This window comes from Mustela erminea, chromosome 6, assembly GCF_009829155.1.
Source record: "Mustela erminea isolate mMusErm1 chromosome 6, mMusErm1.Pri, whole genome shotgun sequence".
Lineage (NCBI taxonomy): Eukaryota > Metazoa > Chordata > Mammalia > Carnivora > Mustelidae > Mustela > Mustela erminea.
In genome coordinates this window covers 3,594,781-3,618,067 of record NC_045619.1, presented here as the reverse complement: position 1 = coordinate 3,618,067, position 23,287 = coordinate 3,594,781, and the positions used below count along the sequence as shown (strand labels likewise).

The 23,287-nt window shown below is 62.0% G+C and overlaps 1 protein-coding gene and 1 long non-coding RNA gene across 3 annotated transcripts in view; both read right to left on the bottom strand.

Moving 5' to 3' along the window:
* WNT7B (Wnt family member 7B) overlaps nucleotides 1-23,287 on the bottom strand; it is a 48,186-nt gene that overhangs the window by 16,916 nt on the left and 7,983 nt on the right. For both annotated transcript variants that reach the window (XM_032345925.1, XM_032345924.1), the window contains exon 2: nucleotides 5,988-6,214. In XM_032345925.1, the coding sequence (XP_032201816.1) occupies nucleotides 5,988-6,214 (227 nt within the window). The remainder of the gene's footprint in view (nucleotides 1-5,987; nucleotides 6,215-23,287) is intronic.
* LOC116592635 lies at nucleotides 14,868-21,408 on the bottom strand. The gene is made up of 3 exons (XR_004286553.1): nucleotides 16,748-21,408; nucleotides 16,203-16,346; nucleotides 14,868-16,008 (listed from the first exon to the last, which is right to left on the bottom strand). It is a non-coding gene; the product is annotated as an uncharacterized LOC116592635 (long non-coding RNA).

Here is a 23,287-nt window from a genome sequence, read left to right as displayed (position 1 = left end):
CTGGCACCCTTCCCTGGAGCTCTGGGGGTGGGGGCTGGGAAGGTCCCTGGTGCACCCTGGCTTCCGGCAGCCCCTCTTGTGACCATCCAGCAGGGAGGTCAGCCTCGGACAGCCTGCGCTTATGAACGGTGCCTCGTCCCAGCTGTGGCATATGACTGCAGCTGTGTGGGGACACGGTGGCATCAGAACCCCTTCCTCCCTGAGTCTATCCTGGCCCCTGGAGCCAGGAGTTCTGCTGGGACATGGGGCTGGCCTGCCAGGTTCAACCCTTGAGGCCCTAGCGCTCCATGACCTTGGGTGGGTCATGATCCTCCGTCTCAACGTCTCTGATGTGTGGACAGTAGAGCTGGGACGAGCCGGAGGAAGGGCCCACCCGCAGTGGCCTTGGAGGGGCTGCATGCAGAACAGAAGCGATTCTCTCAACACCGAAGGAGTCAGGCTTGGAGAACAGCCGAGGTCCAGCCAGGCCTTGACCCTCAAAGGCCAAAGGTGAGGCTTGCCCACCCTGTGATCTGTGTCCTGCCTCCGTAGACCAGAGCCTGGAGCCCGGAGCCCGGAGCCCTGGACCCCTTGTCCGTGAGAGCCTTGGGCAGAACCCCAGAGTGGGCGCAGAGGAAGTGGAGGGCCTTCGTAGCTGCCCCCACCCTGACGACAGACCCCAAGTTCCAGCTGAGTCCTGGCCCCAGCCTCAGCCCCTGGTATGGGTGGGTACACAGACAGAGAGAGCGCGAGCCTGTGCCCAAGGTACACAGTGGGGGCCCAGGGCAGCTGGTTCGCTGGCTCTCCCTGCTCTCACTCCCGGGGTGGCCTTCACTCTGCCTCCTGGCCCCCCTGGACTGACATACAGCAGGCGCTCCATGCATGCAGGCCCTCACCCTCCCACTCCTGCCCTGCCCCAGGAAGCAGCCAGCGAGTGACTCTCGGTCCCCTCCCCATCTGCTGCGCCCCGAGCCGGAGCACCATCGCTCCAGAGTGGAGACAGTTGGATCTGGGTACAAGTGTCTGCACCGGCCCTGCCCAGGCCGCGCCCCTGAGAACGGCGCCACCCAGCAGAAGTCCCACGTGAGCCCCACATGTCACTTAAGGAGAGTGAGAATAAGCAGGGGGACTTGGTAAGCTCGTGTCATTAGCCTGCATCCAGACATCACCACGCCAACGCGGGACTGTCATAAAGGTCAGCAAAGGGGTATTTACTTGCTCTTTTCCTTTGGAAGTTTTCCAAAATCTGTCGTGTACCTGACACTTAGGGCACTTGTCCATGTGTGCACATCGGCCAACAGTGGCCAGAGCCCTCGTCCCTCCCGGAAACCCATGTCACGCCTCCCTTGGGCCCCGGACAGCAAAACCGCAGGCAAGGCGCCGGGGCACAGGGTCGGCCGCCTTCTCCAAGGATCCTGCCCGTGGCTGATTTGGAAGTCTCGAGACCCTCATCTCTCAGATACTCAGAGGTAAGTCACTCTGCCCCCTCGGACTGTCCAGGACCTGATGGCCTTTGCTGAGCCCCTGCCGCAGAGCCAGCCGCCAGCCCCGGGCAGCCACGTGAGCCGGGATTAGGGGTGGCCCCTATGCCTGGTCATGTCTGAGGCTGCACATGATGGGCGGGACTCAGCGTTCCCTGGTAGCGGGGGGTGCGGGTGAGAGCTGGAGCCGCAGCCCCCCTGTCCACTGCCAGTGGGTCCCACGGGGCTCGGGGCTCAGGCGGGGGTAGGGCAGTGGCTGGAGGGTACCAGTGTTCGAGAGAAGTCCCTCTCCTGCTCAGAACCTCCCTTGCCTTCTGTGGTGTCCTCAGGGTCCCTGAGCCCCAGCTCTGCCCCTCCACCGGACTCCCAGCTCCCAGCTCCCTGGGTCACCCTTCCGCAGTTCCTAGAAAATACCAGCCACTTTCTGGCCTCTGGGCCTTGGCACTTGTCCCCTCTGCCTGGAACCCACTTCCTTACACTCACCCTAGGCCGGGCTGGGTCACTCGGATTCTCCCTTGGGTCCCATCTCATGCATCACCCCGTCAGGGAAGCCCCAGTAGACAGTCCCAACCCAATGACTGTGCCTGTAAGAGATGCTCTGCCTTGTTCTGGGTCCCTGGGGGCCCAAGTGTCTAACAAGCATCCCTGGGAAACAAGTTTACCACCCGGCTCTTGTGTCGCGCCCCTACCCCAGGGCGGAAGAGCTGGGGACACGGTCACCCCCTCCCCATGCTCACTGCCAGCTAACAGAAGAGCCGGATCCGGAGGGGCCTGGTCACAGGCATCCTCGCTAAGCCAGGAAATAGGCCTGGGGGGGCCTCTTGTTGCCGGGGTGGGGGGTTGCCGCCAGACATGAGGTGACACTGTGTGTGGGTCTTGACTCCCTGAAGGGAGCAGAACAAGTGGCTCCTGGGGGGTGGGGGTGCGCCTCAGGGCAAAGCCAGTGCAGCAACATTAGGAAGATCTCTCTCGTGTGGCAGAGTGAGCTCCCCTTTGCTATACAAAGAATAGTACCAGCTGCTGGAAAAGGGACTGGAACCTTGCACAGGGGTTCATTTGCCCATTGAGGGCTTTCCCTTCGGCTCTCAAGATTGAGGTATGGCCCAAGGTCACAGGCAAAGCCTGAAGGGGGCCCTCCTGCCTACCCAGGCCATCCCCCCACTTGGGGCCAATCATTAATCAGCACCGCCTGAGCGGCTGCTCCCACGAGTGCCCCCGGCTGCCTGCCAGCTCATGGCCCGTCTCCCGTCTCGTGCCCGGGGCGGCCTCATGCCTCTGACAGGGGCGGGCTGTGCCACTCGGCCCCACTTCCTGCTCGTGACTCCCAGCAGCTGAGTCCTGGGAGGGACAGGTGCCCGCTCGGACCCCCGTCACGGCGCCCGCAGGACCCCCGAAGCCAGAGCCCTCCTGGCTAAAACGGGAGCCGGGCCTTCCCTCACAGGGGCCGGCCTGGAGCCAGGGAGGGCTTCGGCAGGGCAGGAGGCCTCGGGCCAGGTGGTAGGGAGCCCACCCCTCCCACCCCGAGGGGCAGGGTGAAGGAAGAGCTGAGGCCGGGGCTGAGCCGGCCCGGGGCTGAGGGACTTGGAGGACGAAGCTTCCGAATGTGCCTGGCCTGGCTGTGGACAGGAAGAGTCAGGGAGGGGGGAAGAGCCTTCTCCGGGGAAACGAGCTGTGAACAAGCAGAGCCGAGGGGACGGGCCGCCCAGGGCTGCGGGCAGCGGGGGCAAAGCCACCGAGGAGCCAAGGGTTGGCATGCTCTGGGGAGAGGAGGAAGTCAGCCAGGGAGACGCTCTGGTGTCCAGAAGGGATGAAGGGAGCTGGGGGTGAGGCGTGACAGGGATCACCCAGACTCTGGGTGAAGGGGTTACCTTTATCCTGGGGTACTAGGGAGCTACTGCAGGTTTTGGAGGAAGGGAGTGACATGGCATGACCAGGACTGGAGGGGGGGCAGGAGGAGGCATGGACAGCTGCCTGGGGAGGGACAGAGAGGCAGGCCCTGCAGGGGCTGTGGGGCAGGGTGGAGGGTGGGCAGGGAAACGCAGGTTTCTGCTGAGGCAACAGGTGCTTAGGTCAAGGGGGAGGCAAGGATGGCAGATTTAAGCAACAAGAGGCTGAGCCTGTTGAGCCAGAGGTCCCCTCGGGTGACGCTTACTGAGTGCTCCCCAGGGAGCAGCCACACTGGTCTTGGCCGCAGGGGAGAAATGACTGGGGCCGGGCTCAGGGCTCAGGAGACACAGCCGGAGTGACAAGAGGAAGCCCCGGTGAGCTGGAGCCCAGATACGGCAGAGGGGCGCAGTCGCCCACACGGAGGTCATTAACAGCCTGGACAGGGGTGGCGGGAACTAGAAGGTGTGGGATGGAGGGCACATATTGGGAGCAGAGAGCGCGGCCGAAAACTGCCTCTGAAAGGGAGAGGAGGTGCCCCGAGATGCGTATTCCCAAGGGAAGCCCAAGCCATGAAGAGCAGGGCGCCCCCATCCAGGCAAGGGCAGAATTTAGCCACCCCTGAGTCAGTCTGTCTGTGGCTGCAGCCAACCCTCCCTTCGAGGCCAAGCTGCAGACCTTCCTGGGCTCCTGCTGAGCCCAGGACTGGTCTCCAAGAAGGAACAGCTGGGAGCTGTTAGCCATGATCCCGGCCAGTAAAGGTAATGAGGGTGGGCACTGGTAGTGTCCACTATGGGGCAGGGGGTGCGGCACGGGTCATGGGCTGGGGCCAAAACCTCTCCACTTGGCCTTTTTATTGGCATTTATTGTGGACCACATGTGAGCCTCCCCCTGCCTGGGACCCTACCCTGAGAAGGGTCTCTGAGTGGCCACAGTTCCCTCACTGCCTTTGTCTCTTGCAAGTCCAAGCGCCCACCACCCTGCCCAGCCACAGGACCATGTCCACTGCGCGTCTCTCCGCATGGTGAAGAAGCAGGTTAACCCACGCGGTGGGAGATGTGGACCGGGATCGGAGCCCCAGTCCGTCATGCGTGAACCTGCAGCCGCAGGTGACCTCCTGACTCAGCGGCGCTGTGGGGTTGCTCGCAGTGGCCTCAGAGCCCAGAGTCTCGGGATCGAGGGGCCAGGGAGGCAAGCGGACCCCTGGCAGGGAGCAGGCAGGGAGCAGGCAGAGAGCAGGCACCAGGCACCGGTGTGGACTCCCTCCCCCCTGCAGAGGATGGAGCAGGGAGCCCCGCCCTCCCCTGCGGGCACCTGCAGGGAGGGAGCTGCACTTGGGTGGTGGGGCCCCCGGGAGGGGGTGGGGCCACCCTCCCGCCTCTGCCAGGTGCCACCCACAGGCTGCTCACCACAAAGGGGCCTCAGGGGCTTTCCCCTGCGCCACCCCAGCCCTATGCCAGGCGTTCCAAGCCCCGCAGAGCTTGGCTCTGGCCTGGGTCCCAGCAGCTGTGGCTCCTTGGCCCACTGGGACCGGAAGGACGTGCTCTGCCTGCAGGTGGGGGTCTGAAATCGCAGGGCACCCCGCAAGCCTGGCACGGTGCCTCCAAGTGATTGCGCCCCCGTCTGACCCTCCTGGAAGGGCAGGTCGCCTCTCCTCCCACCCCCACCAGCTCAAAGGCAGTTTCTCTCGAACCTACTGTGTGTAGGCCTGGGAGAAGCCCGGGAGAGGCCCTGGGGGCCCAGGTGACGGCCCACTCGCTCGGAGCTCATGTTACGGCTGAGGACTCCGAGGCCCTGAGTGGCCCCAAGGGCCATGCCCAGGGTCATGGAGCTGAGTTCCAATCGAGGTGAGGCTCTGCAAGTCCCACTTTGCCCTCTGAGCTCTTCCCAACTAGGCCTCAGTCCCCTTCCCTGTAAAATGGGCACCGGGGAGCCTCCGTGGGGGCTGTGTGAGGACACAGAGGTGGCGCATGTGATCTAGGAGCAGGGCACGGCACACTGGGACACGGCCAGCAGACCTCTGGCCACCCCTGCTTGGCGCCCTGCAGTAGCTGCCACTGCCCAGAGCATCGGAGGCCCAGGCCCCTCCCCAGCCCCACTCCCCCTGCACCCCCTGCCCCCCGCCCTGCCCGCCAGCCTGTCGGATTCCTCGGCGCTTGCACACGTGTGCGCACAGCATCCCACGCGTCTCTGCTTGCGAGCTCCCTCTGCCTGGAACACTTCCCCATAAAGGGCACCAGTCGCCTCCAGCCCCCACACCCCCAACCCCCCTGCAGGACACAGACGAAGACAGACGAAGGCAGGGAGAGACCATGCGGCATGCCTCCTTCCACACAGCCGCCGAGCCCTGCGTCTCTAACCGCCACACTGCGCTACCCGCTGGCCGCCCAGGGGCTCACAGCCTTGCCAAAGTGCCACGTCCTCCAGCCCCACGGCCCGGCAAGACACCCCTCGGCCACTCACACAAGTGGGGTCTCCCTGGGGTGCTGCCCCCTCCAGGCCAGGCTTGTAGAGACACTGGGGCTCGTGCAGCCCAGGGAGGGTGGGCAGCCCCCCGCAGCTTCCTGAGGGGTGGGGGGCTAGTGCCTGGCCCCCGGAGCCCCGACCGTGGCTGGGTCCCTGCAAGCCCTGAGGCGCCCTTACCTACACGGAGCTCTTGCCCGAAGACGGTTTTCTCGCCGAGGGCGGAGCAGTTCCAGCGTCCGAAGCGGAACTGGTACTGGCACTCGTTGATGCCCATCTGCGCCCCCTCCCCAATCACGATGATGGCATCGGGCCGGCTCTGGCAGATGGCGCGCTGCCGCGGGGCCAAGCCAGGGATCTTGTTGCAGATGATGTTGGCTCCCAGGGCCACAACGGACGACAGCGCTCTGCGGAGAGGGGAGAGGACACGGGGAGGTGAGTGGTGGTGCGGGGCACCTCGCCCTCTGCCTGCCGTCCTGCCTCGCTCAGTCTCTCGGTCAGCTGGTGGACTCTAGGCGCCCTACATGCTAAGCTCTGCCACCAGGGAACAAAACACAGATCCCTGTCCTAGAGAATCCATCTCCCCTGGACCAAAACACGTGATCCCAGCCTGCAAAGGTGCTCGTGCCTACCTTCTCAGCCTCCGCACGGCCAGAGCCGTGGGTCACAAGTCCCGGGAGTCAACAGTCCCACAGAATGCAAGAACCCCAGCTCCCCATGCCTCTGAGTCAGACACACAGACTTCGGGTCAGAGGACTTCACGCCTAGGATTCGCCCAGCCACCCCCGAGAGTACACCCCCAACGCCTGACCACTGGGCTTCCCCAACACTAACAGCTCCTGGCCCAGGCAGGACTGCTGAGCTGGCTGGTCCTGCTGGGAGCCAAACCCACAGGGTCCTAACTCCCCTTGCAACCCATCTGTAATCTTGGGAAGGCGCTCTGCCTCTCTGAGCCTCAGTATTCACATCCGTGAAATGGGAGTGTAACACATCTGCCCCCCCAGCCCAGCACCACTACTACCACATAGGCTCAGACCAGACAGCTGCAGGGAGAAAGGCTGCATCCACGGGGACGGCTGCTGTTGGCATTCACTCGTTTCTGGATGACTGCGTAGACTCGGGAGGAACTAGGGGCGGATGTGAATTGAGCACCTAGTATGTGCTGGGCTGGGCAGGGTCCTCTTTGCAACATTGTATCCTCAGAGTGGCCCCCTGGGGGCGCCATGTCACTAATCTGGAGCCCTCTGGACACTGGAGGGCACTTGCCAGGCTCCCGCTGTTCACATGAGGTGTTCCTGGTGTGTTTCTTTTCGGAGAGGACATTCCCCTCCTGTACAGGTAACCATTTTAAAGGGTTCGGGTCTGCAGCACTCAGTCACGTTCCAACATATTTTCCTCACCCCAAAATGAAACACCATGCCCCTCAGCAGACACTCCTTATCCCCTTCCCTCGCCCAGGCCCTGCAACCATGAACCTGCGATTCTAGACTTTTCGGAGAGATGAGGTCACATAATCTGTGCCCTTCCGTGTCTGGCTGCTCTCACTTGGCATCATGTTTCCCGGGTTCAGCCCCACTGTGGCAGGTGTCCGTGCTTCCATCCCTTCTGGGGCTGAGTAATATTCCATCGTGAGCAGCGACCCTCTTGTGTGTATCCACGCACCAGCTAGCGGCCGCTGGGCGGCTCTGGGCCCTTGGAAATGGTGCTGCTACGAACACGGGCGTGTAAGGTGTTGTTTGAGTCCCTGTTTTCAGTTTGGGGGGGGCATATTCCGAGGAGTGGAATTGCTGGGTCATATGGTCGGCTTTTGAGGACCCACCAAACTGTCCTCCTGAGCAGAACCCCTTATTTGTTTCTGAGCGCCCGGGGGCGGGGGCGGGGGCGGGGGAGGACAGCAAGCGGGAAGGAGTTGGGGGCTGGTTTGGGCAGACCTACGGGCAACAGCTGAGTTTCAGAGTGCCACCTGGCTTCCAAACCAGAGACCAGACTGGCTTAGTGAGGGACAAAGTGTGGGAATGAGGGAGACGGCCAGGGGCTCCCCAAAGCCGACGTCCGTGCCCTGGCCTCCCGGCGCCCTGCGCTCCCTGCTCCTGCCCATTGGCCGGAGAGAAACAAGCCCGTGTTTTTCCAGGGCAGCCAAGCACCCACAGCCAGCTGGGAAAGTCCCCGTGTGACGTGAGCACACAGCACGTGCCTCAGGCCGGGCCCCCCTGCGACACTCAATCCCCACGGCCCGCCCGCCCCACTCACTAATCTGGCCAAGACCCCCCTGGGTCTCCCACGGGCACAATGGGCAGAAATGCCCGAGGCTGGCGCGGAGGAAGAGCATCTGGGCGGGCTGGGCTGGGAGCGGGCTGGAATCTGGGGAATTCAGCCCAAAGTAATTGTAGATGCTCCGAAAACCGACCCGGGGAACTGAGATGGATGGGAACCAGCCTCCAGGCCTCGGGACGGAGCCCGCTTGGGATCCCGGACACTGAAAGCTTCACATTCCCAAATTCTTCCAGCCATCTCCAGGCTGCAGACCCCCCCACTGCCTGGGACAAGAACCCTGCTGGGGGTGGGAGCTTGGACAAACGGGTTCTGAACAGGGGGACCTCAGTGGGCTGAGGATGGACCCTGGGGGCCGAAACAGATCATCGCAGCCCTGGTCTCCCGCCTCCAAGCAGACCCCCCAGCCCTCTTGCCAGGACCCAGGTCTGACCGTGTCACCCCCTGCTCAAAGCCCATCCATAGCTCCCCAGGTGCCTTGGCGTGGAATCGGAGGCCTCCAGGATCTGGCTCCTACCACCCCACCATCTTTGCTTGCGCTGGTCCCTCTTCCTGGGATGCCTTCCTTCTCCCTTTTTCTGTCAGGCAAAGTCTACCTGCCTGTGCCCGAGCACAAGTCCCCTGAGCTCAGACGCCTTGGCCCCCAGGCATCCGAGGAAACACACAGTGGGCACTTGTCTCTCGAGTACCAGCCTCAGCCGTGGGCTCTCACTGTGGCTCTTTCCACAGCCTTCCCAGCAGACCACAAGCCCCTGAGCACAGGGCCAGGTCCCGGCTAAAGGTGGGGTTCCTGGGACTGATCCCGTAGGTGCCCATGAGTGCGGTCTGGCTGAACAAGTGACTGAGTGAGTAAATATTCAAAAATGATGGTAACGAAAGACAACCCAGCTTAAAGACGGCCCAAGGGGGGCACCTGGGGGGCTCAGCGTGTTAAAGCCTCTGCCTTTGGCTCAGGTCGCGATCCCAGGGTCCTGGGATCGAGCCCCGCATCAGGCTCTCTGCTCAGCAGGGAGCCTGCTTCCTCCTCTCTCTCTCTGCCTGCCTCTCTGCCTACTTGTGATCTCTGTCTGTCAAATAAATAAATAAAATCTTTTAAAAAATTTAAAGTTTTAAAATTTTAAAAAATAATAAAGAAATTTTTTAAAAATTAAAATGGCCCAAGGACTTGAAGAGCTATTTCTCCCAAGAGCGATAAATGGCCAACCAGGAAGTGAAAAGGCTCTGAATAGCACTCCTAAGGGAAGCGCAAATCGAAACCAGCAAGATGCCACCTCGCACCGGCCCTCCCGTGAAGAGGTCAGAACAACAGAAAGCCTGAGGGTTGCTTGGGGAAGATGGGGTCGGGAGAGGGTGGTTGGGTGAGGGACATTGGGGAGGGTATGTGCTATGGCGAGTGCTGTGAAGTGTGTAACCCTGATGAGGTACCCCTGGGGCAAATAATACATCATATGTTAATAAAATTCATTAATAAAAACAATTAATTAAGTTAATTAATAAAATTAATAGACAAATAAATTTATTCACTGATAAATAATAAAATCAATTTAAAAGAATAAAATAAATTTAATAAATTAATTAATTAAAATAATTAATTTTAAAAAGAACAACAGGAAGTGCCAGGTGTCGGCTGGCAGTGGCGCCATTGGAGCCCTCGTGCGTCACCAGCAGGAATGCAAAACGGGGCAGCCACTGTGGACAACCGTCAGGAAGTTCCTCAAAAAGTGAAATGTAGAATTATCATAGGGGCCAGCAATTCCACTCCTTGGTCTATGCCCAGAGCTGAAGACAGGTGAAGACAGGTGTTCAACAGAGGTGGATGTTCATAGCATTGCTGTCCCCAAGAGCCAGAAGGAGGAAAGAACCCAGATGTCCACCAGGGGATGAATGGGCAGACAGACCGTGGTCCATCCGAACGATCGACCCTCCAGGGAGGGACCTGAAATCCAGTACGCTGGGCATACAGACACCCAGACTGCGCGCCGTACACCAGCATTTGCACAAAGTGTCAGGGGAAGGACAGAAAGTGGCCCGCGGCCGCCCGGGGCTGCAGGGAGGAGGCGCGGGGAGAGCCGGCTGGGCGGGCGTGATGGCAGAGTCATGGAGCCCAAAAGGGGCGATGAGGAGTGCGATTCGCCGCTGCGCGACACACTTTCCAACGGTTAAAGTGGCGAATTTTATGTTATGTGAATTTCAAACCCAATTTTTTAAAAGTCTCTCTATGCACAGGACTTCTGCCCCCTTGGACATCGGTGGGCTCGGCAGGAGGGGACAAGAGTGTCCTTGCCCAGCCGATCCCCACTTGTGTGCTTCCCAGGACGTGTGGAGCCAATGAAGCAGGGGGCAAAGGAGCCCCCGGCAGCCCCCAGTACCCAGAGCACAGGTCAGAGGTGAGGTGAAGACATCAGGGAAGATAGTCACGCGGTATTTTGTGCCAGGAACACAAATACTCAGATACAGCTGCTGATTCAAAATCATTTTGCAATTGTCTTCTTTAAAATGTGGGGGTTTAGGGGCGCCTGGGTGGCTCAGTGGGTTAAGCCGCTGCCTTCGGCTCAGGTCATGATCTCAGCGTCCTGGGATTGAGCCCCGCATCGGGCTCTCTGCTCAGCAGGGAGCCTGCTTCCCTTTCTCTCTCTCTCTGCCTGCCTCTCTGCCTACTTGTGATCTCTGTCTGTCAAATAAATAAATAAAATCTTTAAAAAAAAAATGTGGGGGTTGATCCACTCATGTAATGAGATACACGCATTCTGAACACCAGCCGCGGACCACACGGGCCTCTGCCGGGCTCAGTCCTCTCTCCTAACATCCTCGTGGCAGAGCTGTGCAGACCGCAGCTGAGAGAGGCTAGGGCGTGTGCCTGGGGCTGCACAGCCAGGCTCAGGGCCTGGTCTCTGCTTCCAGAATGCAGGCAGAGGCCCATGGCAGGTGCATAACAAGTACCAGAGCCGAGAGCCGGAAACTATGCCCACTTCTTAGTCTCTAAACACGGCTTTAACTCCTTCTCTTGCTTAAAATCCTCCAAGGTCACTCACTCCTTCAGTCCGGGTCGATGGACAGCTTCCACGGCCGGAGTCCTACCACCCCGCCCTTCCCTCCCCTGCAGCCCGCGGGTCGGTTCGTTCACAGCGCGTCTGCCCACCGCCCTCCCTGAGAAGGCCTGGCCCACCCCAGCCTTGGCCACGCTCTTTCTTCCACCTGGAGGGGCGGGGGCTGCAGTTATGGGAATCCTCGTTAGGGAATCTGCCAGAGAGGGAAGGGCCAAAAATGCGTGGTAACTAGAAATTGGTGACCTCGAGGAGGGGCAAGGAGGGGGGAAGAATGGGGGGGAAGTGGGGGAGAGGGAGGGGGCATGGGGGGAGGGGGCGGAGAGGGGAGCAGCAGGGGGGAGGAGGGCGAACGCAGGCCACACCCTGATTGACTGGCACCCCAAGCAGCAAGACCCCCCACCCCGGGGGGCTTCTCGTCCTGCAGCTGCCCACCCAGGTGCCCCGGGAGAGCTGGCAGGGAGGTGCCGAGTGGCCCTGAGCACAGAGACGCCAGGCTGGCCGCTCCGGCTTCAGTCGCTGACTTTTCCCATGGAAAGTTCTGCTCCAGACTCCTCTCGGCCTTGGGACAAAGGTAAGACGGCAGGAGGAGTGGGCAAACGTCCTCAGCCCCGGCCTGGGCCAGCCCCATGAAGGGAGCCTGCGGGACAAGGGGTTTCTGCCTTGTCCCGGGGACTGCGGACGGGCCCCTGGTCTCCCACCAGAGGTGCGAAGTCGCAGGCACTGCCTGCTGTTTCCTGGCCCCGGGCACAGGTCACCAGCAGGGGCTGCCAAGAGACAAGAGGAGGCTCGTCCTACCTGCTAGAGGTCCCAAGGGGCCAGGGCTGCCTCTAGGACTAGGGGATCCCAGGGGTTAGGGGCGAGATGAACACAACCAGGTGACAGGTGGTGCAGAAGAGGCCAAGAGGGTGAGACCCTTGCCATGACATTAGCCGGGTACCATGTCACCCACCGGGCAGCCCTGTAGGGCAGAGGCTGGGAATGTGAGCACTGGTGCCAGCCGGCTTGGATGGAACCCTGGCTCTGCCTCGACCGGGCTGTGAGACCTTAGGTAAGTTTCTTAACCTTTCTGTGCCTCGGCTTCCACATCCGCAAGGTGGGAATCCCGATAGCGCTGCTGGGCGGAGTCCATGATGCCGGCCAGTGAGAAGACGTCATCAACCTTGGCTATTATTAACCCTCCCTGGGGACCTCCATTCACTGAGCCCCCAGGAGCCAGTCCCTGTGGGGATCAGGGACCAGCTGTGTTCATCAGGAGGACCAACGTGTACACCGGCAACACCCGCCGCTGCACATACCATGATTGGGTTCATTCCTGGATCAGATGCAGTCCAGGGTCTAGACACCCCAGGAAACAAGTGCTCGCGTTCACCAAGGGCGCGCACAGGTGTCTCCAGCACACACTGGGAACCACCACTCAGGTGTCCGTCAGCAGGAGACCACGGCTGGCGTCGTCACGCGCAGGAGGTGACAGCAGTGATAAAGGGCAAACAGTGTACGTGTGTGAAAACGCGTGTGACACCCCCCACACACACACTGCCGGACAGGAGAACATAAAAGCTCCACACGTCAGAAGCTAGCCTTAGCTCGGCGGCCCAGACCGGGAGGGGCCCCGGGGAGCCTGCTGGGTTCTCCAACCCAAGCTGCGAAATCGCTTCCGTGCACGCCCACACCGCAAAAACGCATCAGGAGGTCCACGCGAGAGCTCTGTACTTATGTAAGTTACATCTTAACAGAAAAGCCAAATGTTGCAATACAAAACTTCTTAGGGCTGGCAAAATCAGAATGAAAACTCACGTTTTCTTACAAAAGTTAAAGTAAGGAAAGTACGCTTGAGAAATACAGTAGGAAGGGTGACAATCACGCCCGTGTGCCTTGTCTGTGCGTGCCGGCGGCCATGGGAGGGGGCGGGGGGGGTTGGGGGCAACTGCTAACGTCTCCCTCAGCAGGTGCTGTGAAGGCTGCTGTGGGCCGGGCCAGCCACCACCTCCTCCAGGCAGCAGCGGGCTGGGCCAGAGTGCGGCCCGAACCCCGATAAGACCTCATCTAGGTCAAGCCCCACTCTGGCCAAGGCCCAGGCTGGGGGGCTCCTTGGGGCGGCCTCCCTATACTGACATCCTTGGGGAACAATATCTGGGCCATCTCATACTCAGGGACCCCGAGGCCCAGACAGGAGAAGAATGGGGGAGCCAGTGTCCCCCTCCACCGAGGACTAGAGCCACGCTGCCCTCCCCTGTCTCCACACAGGACACCCCTGCTTCACTCGGGAGGTCATGACCTTCCAAATCCTGTCCCAGGAGCCAAACGTCTAACCTAAATGCCTCATGCTGTTCAGAGTTAGTGTCTCGGGGCAGAAAGGACACCTCCCGGGCGTTAGATTCTGGGCTAAGAGCATCCCTCAGTGGGAAGGTATTTTTTATTATTATTATTATTATTATTATCATCATCATCATCATCATCATTATTATGTTACTCCCTCAGAACAGGAACCAGAGGTCCAGTCATCATCATCATCATCATTATTATTATGTTACTCCCTCAGAACAGGAACCAGAGGTCCAGAAAGGCCCAGCCACCCACCTGCTGAGTAGCTCAGGGAGGGAGGGTAGGGAACACGGTTTGGGACCCATACTTCGTGCCCCAGACTGGCCCATGCCTCCTCACCCCTGTCCCTGACCCTCAAAGATAGTGGGGGGCCTGCTTGCTTGTTCGTCTGGAGAGCCATCCTCGCGCACTGGTCCCCGGGGCGGGGGGCAGGAGGCTGCACGGGGGCCAACCCGCTCTGGGAGACTTCATCAAGTGGTTCCGGAAGGAGGACCCCAGTCCGTGCTGGGGGCTGAGTCACGAACTCTCTCCAAACAGTCCGGCCTCTTGCCCTGCTGCGGGTCCCGGGGTGTCAGGGGTCTCATTCCCGCACTGGGCGCTGCGCCTGGCACAGACCCTCAGTGGCCATCACGGAGCGAGTGAATGAAAGAGGGCAGAGGGAATGAGTGGAATGCGTGAATGGAAGCGTTCACACCCACTGAGTGTGAACAGCGACCCCCCAGCTTCCACAGGGAGCAAGAGGCAGTTGAGACATCCTTAGTGGGGTGGGGTGGGGTGGGGTGGGGGGTGGCGCAGGCTGGGTGGGCAGGCAGCTGGGGGGTCTCATGGCATACCCACGTTTGCACTTAGACCGCTACAGGTTAACTTAAAAATTAGCTTCTATTCCCAATCTACGTGTGACCGAGAAAACAGCCGTCCACACGTGAAGGCCTAGCGCCTAGTGGCGGGAGGTAGGCAGAGTGGGTCCAGGCCAGAGGGGTAAGGCTGCCCCGAAGTAGCCCTCGAGAGGGCTTTGATCCATTGGTACTACCAGGGACAGGACAAGCTGTGCCTTTTTTATTTGAAGAGCCGGAGAGAAACGGGACCACGTGGCCGAACAGCCTCTTGGACCCCGAGGAAGCTTCGAGCTCTGATCTGTGCGCAGGGCCCTAAGATGACAGGCAACGATGTGGCCTTGCGTCCTAAGGAGGCCACGGGACCCAGGCACCCCCACCTCAGTATCCTGTTTCCCTTACAAACTCCCCAGCAACCGACCCCACAAACCACAGCCCGGGATGCAGATGCCCCAGTAGAGGGGGCTGGCCCCCCACCGACAGCAGCGACCTCTACCCAGCCCAGCCTGAGCTCCTTTTCCGCACCCCGTCTCTGGACAGAGAACCAGCCATAATGCAGCTCCCCCACCCCACTCCCAGGCTTCTGAACCGACCACAGAATCCTGGGAATGTTCCCTAGGCTAGGACCGGGGCAGCCCTCCACGGGGGTGACGCAGTATCCAAGCGCTTCCCCGAACTCAGACCTCATGATGGAGCCTGCTGGACCTCAACAGCCCTGACCCCTCCCCCACAAGCCACAGGAACCAGAGGGGGTCACCAGGGGATAGCTGTCCCTCCCTGGATCCCCTTTCCCCTGCTCAGGGGGTGACTACCACTTCTAGGAAGGTTGGCGGTGATGTGAAAGGGCTTCCCCACGCCCCCTCTGCCCTCTGGGTCACCCTCCTCCCTGCCCCATACAGCAGGACGGCAGGCCTGGAGCCCGAGCCAGGCCCCTACCCTCCCTGAGCCATCAGGGCTGCAGGGACCACCCATGAGGTCAGCCCCAGGCACCCCCTTATCGCTCCTCCTACTTCACTCCACCCCCACGCCTCTGCTCTCCTCCCAGACCCACTGACCTCCCCATGGCAGAGCCCTTCCTCCCAGAGACCTTCGCCCACCTGCCCCCCAGGGGGCCAGGACTCAGTGCTCGACCCCCTCAGGCCTTTCCTAAAGCCCTTCAAGGTAAGGCTTATCCACCCGCACAAGCTGGGAGTTCCCCAGGGCAGGAATCCCCAACGTAGCCCAGCACCCACCCCAGCCCTGAGTTAGCCTTGGACTTGAACGCCCAACCCAGCCCCAGCTCCCTGGGAGGTGGGGACAGCCTGGCCAGGCCTGGGCCAGATGCCCTGTCTCCCTCGGAGGCCCCATCCCCGGTCCCGGTCCCTGCTGCCCAGCTGCCCAGAGCTCCTGCGGCCCACGCTCCTGGCCCGGGGCGCTTTCTAATTCTTCCTTCTCGGGCATCCTCCGGCAAAATATTTGAAGAATGTTCTAATTATCTGCGATCAGCCAGAGAGGCGGGCCTGGGTCCACTTGTCCAGGAAGTAACTCCGCAAATACCTGGGAAGATGGCAGCTGGCCCCCACGCCCACCCACCCCATGTCCCCCCCTTTGTCTCCATCAGGTGGACAGGGGTCAGCCCAGAACTTCCCAGCCATCGGCAGGTGGCAAGAGGCTCTTTCCTGAGCTCCAGAGCCAGCAGCAGGCCTGGGGGGGGGGGGGCACAGCTGGCGGTGGCCTCGGCGCTCCTGCCTGTCAACTGGGGATAAGAAGGTCTTCCTGGTCTGGGGTCACTCTGCAGAACCCCCAGGTCACCATCGCAGTGCCAGAGCTTGGCACCCGGGGGTCCCCGCAGCCCTCCTCTGTGGGGTGGAACGGGATGACACGGAACAGCTGGAGCAGAGCCGGACACAGCTCCTGCAAAGGCCCGGGGGCACTCCACCCACCTGTCCTCCTGGCGTTAAGTCTGCTCCTCTCCTTCCCCTGCTGGGACTCTTGGCTCTGTTCAGTGGGCAGCATGGGCCTTGGGGACAGCCCCGGACCTCAGGAAGGCCGCCCTTAAGGTCTGTTCTGAGCCTCAGTCTTTCCGTCTGAAAATAGGGATGATCAGCCCTGTTTCAGCCAATGGCTTCTCCCCCTACTGGCCTGGAGGGGGAGCACGTGGGGGAGGGGGGATGCCCTGGAGGGAGGGACCTACCGAAATGACCACCCTTCCTGAGTGGCATCCTCCACCCTGCCCCCCACCCTGCGCCCCCTCCCCCCGCAGCTCCTCAGGGTGGGTCTTGCCAGCCTAACCTTACAGCCGAGGAAGGGGGCTCGCAGAGAACACACAGAGGGAGCTGCATGGGCGGTGGGCAGGGGCTGCCCCAGCGGAGGTGCAGAGAGGGTGGAGGCAGGAAGGGGCCCAGCTGGGCAATGAAGCCCTCCCTCTAGCCCTCCCTGCCCTGCCCAGGCCTCAGTTTCCCATCTGCATGAGGGACCGAAGCGATACCTGCGGCTGTATCCTGGGGCAGGTTCTCGGGGCTTGGGGTCCTGTGCTCAAGGTCTGCTCGGCCGCTGACTCTCGCTGGCCTCAGCTTGCCCATCTGTCCGATGGGCAGAACAGCCCCAGCTCGCAGGTGGGGCTCCTGCAGCCGAGCTCCCTCCACCACGGGTCCTGCCTGCTGCAATCTTTCCAGCCCACTGCCCGGCTCAGCTCACTGCCCGCGGTGTTCCCGGGGAAGAGAGCACAGCGTCCGGCGGCTCCCTCACGCCCCCCGCGGGCGCTTGCCCGCCCGCCCTCCCCACATAGCTGGCATTCCTGGCCTGGCATTCTGGGACCCCACCCTGGAGGGAAACCAGGCAATCCTGGGAGGAAGCAGGCAGCGGACAGGGGTCTCGGGCAGGGCTGAGGTTGCTAGAGGGGGACAAGCACAACCAGGGGCACAGGGAGCCACAGATGAGGCGGCCCCGGGCCCGGAGGGTCCATCCAGCCCCCACATCTGTTAAGTCAGTGAAATCAGAACCTCGTCCCCTCACTGTGACCACAATGGGTCATTGACTTCTGACCTCAGAAACTTCCAGACCTCTGTTGGGCAACCAGGACCCAACATGACCCTCCGGGTTCAGGCCACACTGACCGGCAAGGCAAGAGGTGCCCAGACCCCTCCAGCAGTCTGGCAAGATTCCAGGCCCAGTTTGATGCCTCTTCCTCCGAGAAGCCTGCCACTGGTCTGCCTTCTGTCCTCCGTCCGCTCATGGTCACACCTAAGCTGGCCTCCAGAGGAGGCTGCTGGGGGCTGAGGTTCAGGCAATGGACCTACTTCCTGCACTTTCTGCTATATTCTGGACCTTCCCAGGCTTCACCCCTCATCTTTCTCCTCAATTCCCGTGGTACGGGGGGTTGGGGGAGAGGGGACACTGAAACCCTGAGGCTCATGGCAGCTGAGCCCGCATAGTGAGCTGAGACCTGAGCAGGGTGAGACCCCTAGCCTTGGTCTTGGCCTAGACCCCAATGCCGCAGCTCTGTCAGACACCAGGGCACCCTGCAGGCCTGGGAGACCAGGAGGTCAACCTGAAACCACAGGACTGATGGAGGGACAGACAGGTGAGGGGGACAGGTGGGAGGAAGCTGGCAGGGCATCTGGCCCAGGGCCAGGCCGGGAGTCTAGGCACCTGATGGGTCGGCCAGCACCTCAGCCTTCTGGGCTGGTCTGAGCAGTGGGTTCAGGGGCCTTTGTCCCTGTAGGCAGGGGACACTGGGCTGTCACCTCTGTGCAGAATGCGGGGCAGGGCCGAGCTCCTGGTCCTGAGACCCGGCCTCGGGCGACATCCTGGGGGGTGGGGGGCTTCTGGGAGCGGTTGGAGGTGGGGGCCTATCTGGGCCACAGGACCCCTTAGAGCAGAGCCCAGCCCCACCCAGGCTGTCCCCAGTTCTATGGCCCTGCCCCCTGCTCTCACCAAACCTGGCGGTTCCTCTGGGCCAGAGCACCCCGGGCAAGGCTCCTTCAGCACTCACCTCACTTTTTAAGCACGCTGCTGCTCCCTCTGAGAATTTCTGGACCATCGGGGAACCCCAGCCCACTGCCTCGGCTTGGATGCTTTACGGCACAGGGTGCTCACTCCCCCCCCACCAAGGAGTAGTCCACTCCCCCCTCATCAGGCGGCTGTGGCGGCCCGCATGATGGGGCTTGCACCTTCAGAGCCCCTCCCTGGGCTTAGCAATCCCCCTCCCACCCCATGCCCTGAGTGGCCCGGAGTCCTGAGCACCACCCCTGCCTTCCGCAACCAGCTTCCAGCTCTCATCCAAGGCCACACAGACACCTGGCAGGGATTTTACATCAGCGCCAGGAGCAGGACCCAGCCCTGCAGCTTTTCTCTCCACTTCTGGGCTCTCTGCCCCAGGCCCTAAGGACCTGTTTCCCCTCAACCTCCCCTCTTCTCCTCCTCCCCCTGCAGGAATGTCCAGCTCTGGAAGAAAGGCAGTGAGAGGGAGCCAGGGGTGGCTCTGGGCTCACACTCAGACTCGCCTGCAACCCTGGGCTCTCCCTCCCCTCCAGAAGGGACTGGCAAACAACCTGTGGCCCAGGTCCCTGGATGGGGGTGGGGGCGGGCAGGAGGCGGCAGGCGCTGGACCACAGGGAGGACGCCCCCAGCAAGTGCACTCCTGGCCTTGTGGTTCCTGACACAGGTGGATGGTCCCTGGGACAGACGTGGACTCCTCCAAGGTGGGGGGGCGGCCAGCAGCACCTGGAAATTCCCAGTACTCCTGCCAGCGGAGAAGTCACCATGAGGAGACCTAAGTCAAGGAGCCAGGAAGGCACCCAGCCCCCCAGACCACCCCTGTGGCCACTCACATGCACGGGGGGCTGCACACTGGGGGCCATCCCCTGGGCAAGTGGGTCCTGACTAGGCCGACGGGCCTCGCTGGGACCCAGAGGCAGAAGCCGCCATCTGACCGTCCCAGAGAGGGTTGACTGGGCCCTAACTCAGCATGAACTTCGAGCTGCACTGGGTGCTAGATGGTGGGGGCGGGGGACAGGGCCCGGAGGGCTACTTGCAGCTACTACCACTGGCCCGGCCTCCGAGTGTGCTCACAGCGCCCGTCTGCCCCAATCAGCCCCCGTCCACCCTGTGGGCCCTGCCTCGGGGAAACCTGTCCCTGTCACACCCAGGGGCCTCCCTTAGCTCGGGGTGAAGCTGCCCACCCCTGTCCTGCTTGACACTTGCTCCCCCAGGGCTCCCTGGGCCTGGGGCTGCCCTCTGCCACCCTGACCTCGCCTCCCACGGCCCCAGCCAACTCTGAGGGGCCGACGCCCGCTCCCAGTGCCCCCTCCCCGCCCCACGGCTGTCCCTTGGCCAAGAACTCCACTGTCCCCAGCACATTCTTCAGGGCCCGGGTCAGTAGAAGGTCTCCCAGGATCTCCTGCTCTCTAGGACCCCACGGGGCTTTGCGTACATGATGGGGAAGGAGGGAAGCTTCCCAGTTACAGCCCCATACACGGGCGGCTTCGTTTGCCTGGCTCAGGGCTGCTGTCGCTGAGAAGGGCAAGCCCTGAGTAGTGACGAGGCCTGGCAGGAAGGGGAGGCGAGGACAGAAGGGCTCTGAGGCACCGAGACCACCACCCACGGGGACAGCTTCAGCCAGAAAAGGGGAGGCTTGCCACAAGTCCATGGTACGCGGCAACTATGCACCTGCCGGCCCCAGTTTGAAGGTCAGGAGCTGCCCAGTCTGGACCACCTCCTCTCTCCCTGCTCAAGCCAGTCTCAGAGCCCCTTGGGTTGGGGCCCAAGGCAGGAAGGGACCCGGGAGCAGAAATCTGAGGGCCTTTTGGTCCCCTCACACACCTGGAGGGACAGGTGTCCCTCTGGTTCCAAGTGTAAAGATGTGGAGGTGGGGGCGGGGAAGAGAGAGAGAGACAGAGAGAGACAGAGTGAGCCCTCGATCAGAGCCTCATGACTCCTGGTCACTCGGCAGCTGTAAGGCACAGGTGTGATCGGTCTCTCGCAGACAGCAGATGAGAAGGCAGACAGGCCTGGGCTCCACCTTGAGCGTGACCTCAGGAGTCCCCAGCACTCTGCCCCTCGCGCGCCTCACCTTGCCACCCCCCACGTGGGTGCCCCTTGCTTAGCTCCCCTTTTCTGGCAGCTGGGGGGAAACAAAGTCAGAGCAGAGCCCAGCTGGTGGGCGCCCATCAGCCCCGTGACAGAAGGTCTCTCCAAGAGACCTGAGTTTTCCAGAAGTGGAACCCTGGGCTCCCTCCCCGCTCCCTGGGTCAGGGGTCTGTCCTGTGGGCAGGCAATTTCTTCTGAACGAACTCTGGTTCAAAAGTGCTTTTCACCCCTTTGCCACTTGGGACAGTGAGGGCCTAAGTCTCAGCTCTGGACCCCTCACACCCCCGCAGCCCCTAGGCCTGCTTCGGGAGGGGGCAAGCTGAGACATCGCCCACCCTTGTCCCAAGGCTCCCTCCCTCTGGGGTCCTGCTCATTCGCGGCTCCCGCTGGGCACGTGCCCGGACTCCTGCACAAGGAGCACCTCTGGTCTGGGAGGCCGTGGAGGAGGGTCTGGAACAGGGGTGGCCTTGGAGGGGCTGAGGTCTGGAAAGGGCTGGCGGCCCCCAGTCTTATCGGGATGGGACTGCGAGAGGATGCTGACTCGGGCCCTTCTGGACCGCGGCAGACGCCTGGGGGGCTGCTTGCCGGTGAGGCTGGTGTCCTCCCCGTCCTGGACCGGGCACCTCGCTGGCTTTGGGGTCTGCAGGAGGACGGCCACCTGGGCTGCACAGTTCTAGTGAGCTGCCCTCACACCCCCCGACTGAGGGCTTCGTGGTGTCATCTGTGCTCAGAAGCTACCTGCTCAGGCGGGAGGCTGTGGGATGACCTTCCCGGGGCCTCCGTATCCTCAGTCACAGAGCGGGCCAACCACAGCCGTGGCTGCCTTGCACAGAGGACCCGTGAGTGCTGGCTTCCTTCCAGGCAGAGCCCTTGCCAGCATCCCGGGCCCTCAGTCCTGTATCGGCTTGTATGCCTCCAGGGTTGGAGAGCTCACTGCTCCCCTGCCAACCACAGGCTGGCCCAGTGGCCCAGGCCTGGGGCTCCCCCCCACGCCTCGGAGGCTGCGGACACCCTGCGTTGAGGGCAGGACCGGGAGGGCGCCCGAGCAGGCCGAGCAGCTCTGTGATGGAGACAGAGCGCACCTGTGCCCACCCCCACCCCGTTAGCCGGCCCAAGGGGAGGCCCCAGCCCCGCGCCAGGGAAGGAGGACAAACGGAGGTTTTGTCCTTGGCCAGCGGGCGGCCCGCACCACACAATGACCCTTTCATCAGGCTGAGGGAGCCCTGGGTCGAGGTTTCATCTGACAAGAGAGAGCTCCCGGCCCCTTGTCCCTTGCTGGGGGAGTCAGAGGGTGGGGGGTGTGGGGGGCTAAACCCTATCTGAGCCGGACCCAGGGCCATGCAAAATGGAAGCTCCGTGGCAACTAGCTGAAGTCCCTCCATCTGCCCCAGGCAGGGGGAGGCCTCCAGAGGTTAAGTAACTGGCCATGGGCTGCACAGAAAAGGGCCCTGTTCTGGGTACCCCCAGACCTGAGCTGCCGGAGGGTCTGGATCTCTACGTCTCTACAACCAAGAACTCCACCCCACCCCACCCTATTCCCCCGTTGCCACCACCCATGGGGTGCTGCCCAGGCTAGCCTGACAACAGAGCCTTCGCCCAAACCCCCAGGAGGAGTTCTGGGCTCCCCATACCCATAGGCTATGCAGCCCACCCCCCCACCCCCCGCCCCCCCCACTCCCCCGCCCCCCCGCCCGAGGCCGGCCTGAGGCTCTGGGGAACATGGTGTGTGATTTGTCAGCGTCCACAGCGTCCCTAGAGGACCCAAGCGTGGAAACACTGTGTAGTCAGGGCCTCAAAACTCACCTCCCTTCATGGTGGCCCCCTCCCTGCAGAGCACCATGTACCTGCCCAGATCACCCCAGGAGGCCGCAGGGCCCTGGGGACACCCTTCTCTGCTGGACCACCACAGGGCGAATTTCTTCTCAGAGGCAGTGGCAGAACTAGTTCCAGACCAGGAGGGCGGTTATGACCTCGAGAGGGCCTCTCTGCTCATCAACATGCCACTTCCTCCAGGAAGCCCTCTGAGGTCACCCCGAGAGAGTTCAACACTCTTCCCTGAACAATTACGGCCACGAGGCCTCCCTCTGCCTCCCAGGTGGCCGGCCTCCCTGCACCTGACTGCTGAGAGTGACCCCATCTCCTGAGCACTTACTGTATACCAAGCACCCTGCTGGCCACGTCTCTGCATTTGAGTCCTCACGGCTACTCCAGAAGTTTCAGTCCCCCTAGTCCTGGCAGCTCCAGGGCAAAGCCGAGTTCCAGAATGCACCCAGGCAGCTAGGGCAGGAGCAGGGATGGGAACCCGGAGCAGGGAGGACTCAAGGGAAACTAGGTCAGAAAATGAGCCTTTCCCCGCTGTGGGGCCTCAGGGCGGCTGCAGGGCACAGCGGGGCCTGGAGGAGGCCCAGGAGGACCACCTTCCCCTTTAGGCCCTTCCTCTGCACTCAAGCGCACACTCCCACACACACAGGGTCAAAAGAAGTCATCCCCAGAGCGCACCATCCCCCCTTTGATTGTGGGGCTCCGGGTGCATTTCGTGAGGGAGAAGCTCCACTCCTGCAGCTCAGAACAGGGGTCCCCGGAAGTTCCCGGCGCTCACCCGCGGTGCCCACTGCTGCACAGAGCCACATGTGCCTTGGAGTCCAGGTGGCCTGCAGGCCCCACGTGTGCCGGCAGAGAGGAAGTATCTCCATCTCACAGCCACAGATGAGGAGACTGCGGCCCAGAGAAGCTCCTGGACCTGCCCGAGGCCACACAGCAGAGCACCTCCCACACCTGGACAGATGCAAGCTGGGAGCTGCTGCTCCCAGGGGGAAACTGATGCAGGCTAAGCTGGGCGGCCCGGCTCTGCGGCCACACAGGCTTCACTGCCCGGGGAGGGGGCCTGATTCAGCAATGCCCGCCGCCCAGGGTCATGCCCACAGAGTTTCTGGGCCTG